General features: G+C 53.1%; 1 protein-coding gene across 1 annotated transcript; it reads right to left on the bottom strand.

Annotated features, from left to right (window-relative positions):
* Positions 1–420: 420 nt before the first annotated feature.
* On the bottom strand, positions 421–1,789 carry LOC123074301 (blue copper protein 1b). Its single transcript, XM_044497183.1, has 2 exons — positions 1,409–1,789; positions 421–1,029 (listed from the first exon to the last, which is right to left on the bottom strand). Exons 1-2 carry the CDS (start codon positions 1,602–1,604, stop codon positions 533–535), a joined length of 693 nt encoding a protein of 230 aa, XP_044353118.1. The 5' UTR covers positions 1,605–1,789; the 3' UTR covers positions 421–532.
* Positions 1,790–3,541: the final 1,752 nt, after the last annotated feature.

Here is a 3,541-nt window from a genome sequence, read left to right on the forward strand (position 1 = left end):
ATGTTGGTTACGACAACTACTTGGCGAACTTCGGGTCTCCATCCCGAAAGCTACGGTGGTTTTCTGTGATAATGTTTCGGCCACCTATCTCGCGGCGAATCCGGTGCAGCATAAGCGCACCAAGCACATTGAGCTTGATGTTCACTTCGTTCGCGAGAAGGTTCAGTTGGGTCAGCTTCGTGTTCTTCATGTACCGACCACCCAACAATTTGCCGACATTATGACCAAGGGGCTTCCAACCGCTGCATTCCAGGAGTTCCGTTCCAGTCTTTGCATCGCCGACGCCGACGCTTCAACTGCGGGAGGGTGTTGAACGTGACATATTTGTATTGCTTATCCTATCTTCTCTAGCCTTGTATAGTTGACTCCTAGAGATATGGTAGGATTAGTTTTCATGTCACGCAAGACATCCTGTGTATATATTGTGACCGACTCCCTAGAATACAATTGAGTTGCACCAAATATTTTCTCTACAAAATCTTATAATTTAGGTACCACAAAACGAGCGGGCAGCTAAAGCACCATGCACATCTTATACTTGCACCACAAAGAGCACAGTGAGAGCCACGATCAGGCCAGCCCCCAAGCTGACTAGATTTAGAGTAGAATCCGAAGTACTAGTACTCGTCTCGTCATCGGAAGCACTGGCGTCCGACGGCGTGGAGACGTTCTTTGGGTGGCTGAAGTCGAAGGCCGGCGCCCTGTCCGCGCTGTCAGGCCCGGCTGCTGGCCCTGGCGCGTCGGCCACCGGCGGCCTGAGGTCCGGCGGGAGGCCTTGGCCGTGCGCGACCGCTATGGCGAAGCGCTGGCCGTTCTCGCACTGCTCGCCGTCGTAGTTCCCGGAGAAGAAGTACGTGTTGCCCTCCTTGAGCAGTGGCACGGCGGCGGTGACGGCATCCTTGCTGAACTCCGGCGCGGCGGCAGACCAATCGATGGTGTCGTCGAGGCCGGAGTCGTCGTAGTCGCAGCTCTTGTACAGGGTCTCGTTCCGTGTCTGCACCACCGAGTGATTTTTGTCCGTGTTGAATACTGCACCACGGAGACGCGAAACGGTTAGTTTATTTTTACGCGAAACGGAGACGCGAACGGGAACTTGATAATGGCCATCGGTTGCTGTAAAAAGATGAATGAGCAATGATTGACAACAGATCTGCATCGTCGTTTGCAAAACTGTTGGTGTTGACAAAGCGAGCAGGGAAATGGAGCATGTTGCACTTTTCACCCGCGAGCAAGCCATGTGCACGTACAGGGAAACCAATGGAGAAACGTAGCTGCTTTCGATACCACGCCAATTAAGCATCGAGAAGAGCAGAGAGGTCTCACAAGCCGACTGAACTTGGACGAATGAAACGTAATTAAAGAGCGATGGATGGATGCAGCTAGAGAATGCAACTGTATGTACACTCACTGAGGAAATCTCCGAGGGTGAAGTTGTAGCCTTCGGCCCACGCCTGGTAGTCGACGGCGAGGTCGTCGTACCAGCCCTTGTCGTCGCCGACGGTGTAGTTCTTGTACGCCTCCACGCCGGCGCGCGGGTTAGCGGCGCCCAGGACGGCCACCGCCAAGGCGACCACGAGGACGCGCCGACTGCAAAGCTGCAGCATCGCGCGCGCGCGACTCGAGTGGCCGTAAGAGAACTAATGAGAAGAAGCTACGGCCGCCGTTGCCCGCCTAGCTGTTGCGGCCGGAGAGATGCCCTTGTGACGGCCGACAGTGCGCCGTGGGCTGGCTAGCTGCGCATATATCTTTTGGGAGTTGGGAGCTGGGAACTTTATAGCTAGGCCAGAGCACGCACTGATGGAGTGGTGGGGAGGGGAAGCATATATTTTCGTGGTGTGCTGGCGCTGTACCATGTGTGTCGGCAGCGAGGCGGTTGCTTTTGCGTCCATCTCGTGGGCATGTGAGACTGATGAATGGTGATGAAGACCGATCTCCGTTTCTGTTGCGGCGTCCTGTCACCGCACCCGATGCGCTCCAGCCGGCCAGCTCCCCTATTGTCCTTCAATTCATCACACGTATAACTATAGTGTTCGTCTATGACGCGTGTAACCAAGAAGAAGAATAAAATTAGAGACGAATGAACAAAGGTCGGCATCAGCACAGGCTTGGCCAGCAGTTGTACTTGTCTGATTATACAGTACTCCATCTTTTAGTGCATGTCCTAATTATATACAATATCCTTAGGAGTATAACTAACATAACATGTACCAAATGATTGCCAGTTCTTGTGAGTGATCAAGTGCTTTCTGTTGATAGGCCAATCGGTATGACTCCAGGTGGCGTATCTGACTTCACCACTATTATGTTTTGATGAAGATAAAAAAAAGGAAGAAGAGATGGCTGGACTATGACAGCTAACCATCTGCCGGTTATCCGTGATTGTTCAACCAAGGCTGGTTGATACCGATACCCCATCTGCCATATCGGCTGTTCGACTAGCAAACATCAATGACAACATTTATCCTATCGAAATCGATAGGCTTGAACTTTTTATTAAACAAGGAAATAATTTTTTATTTCATTAACTAAGAGGAAGAGGGTTTAGGGGTGTAAAGAGATGATTTGCAATACAATAATCATTGTATTGATTGGGGTGCTGGTGCACGCATATATAATACAAGGGAAGGCCTCTACCTCAACTATACAAGACTAGGAGGTGGGCCACAACTCCAATACACGTGCAGTACAAAATACATACTCAACACCCCCCGCAGTCGAAGCGTCGCCGGAGACACAGAGACTGGACCGAAACTCCTAAAGACGGGAGTAGGCAATCCCTTAGTCATCACATCAGCAAACTGTTGCGTCGTCGGCACGTGGAGAACCCGAACACGGCCAAGGGCAACCTGCTCGCGCACGAAGTGAATATCGAGCTCAATATGCTTCGTCCGTCGATGGTGCACCGGGTTGGCGGAGAGGTAGACCGCGCTGACGTTATCGCAGTAGACAAGAGTGGCCTTGTGAACATCACAAAGCAACTCCTGATGTAGCTGACGTATCCAAGAGCACTCGGCCACTGCATTGGCCACGGCGCTATACTCTGCCTCGGCGCTGGAGCGGGAGACCGTGGACTGCCGTTTCGATGACCAAGAGATCAACAAGGGTCCAAGGTAGACGCAGTAGCCTGACGTAGAGCGTCGCGTGTCGGGGCAGCCAGCCCAGTCAGCATCCGAGTAGGCCACGAGGTCGGTGGAGGCGGAGGCCGTCAGGGTGAGTCCCAAGGACATGGTGCCGCGTATGTAACGGAGAATACGCTTCACCAGAGTCCAGTGAGAGTCACGCGGGGCGTGCATATGGAGGCACACCTGCTGAACAGCGTACTGCAGGTCGGGGCGAGTCAGCGTCAAGTACTGTAAAGCACCGACAATAGAGCGATAAAACGCTCCATCGGACGCGAGAGACCCCTCCAGAGCAGAGACCTTCGCCTTCGTGTCGACGGGGGTGGGCGCAGGCTTGCAGTTAAGCATACCGGCACGCTCAAGGAGCTCGTGGGCGTACTTCTGCTGATGCAGAAAGAAACCGTCAGCCCGGCGGATCACCT

The sequence above is a fragment of the Triticum aestivum genome, chromosome 3D (assembly GCF_018294505.1).
Source record: "Triticum aestivum cultivar Chinese Spring chromosome 3D, IWGSC CS RefSeq v2.1, whole genome shotgun sequence".
Lineage (NCBI taxonomy): Eukaryota > Viridiplantae > Streptophyta > Magnoliopsida > Poales > Poaceae > Triticum > Triticum aestivum.

Bases quoted from the DNA above. Each gene is read 5' to 3' on its own strand.
- LOC123074301 (XM_044497183.1), bottom strand. From the start codon at position 1,604: ATGCTGCAGCTTTGCAGTCGGCGCGTCCTCGTGGTCGCCTTGGCGGTG. The intron at 1,030-1,408 runs GTGAGTGTACAT...TCCGTGGTGCAG, and splicing joins CACCCTCGGAGATTTCCTCA to TATTCAACACGGACAAAAAT.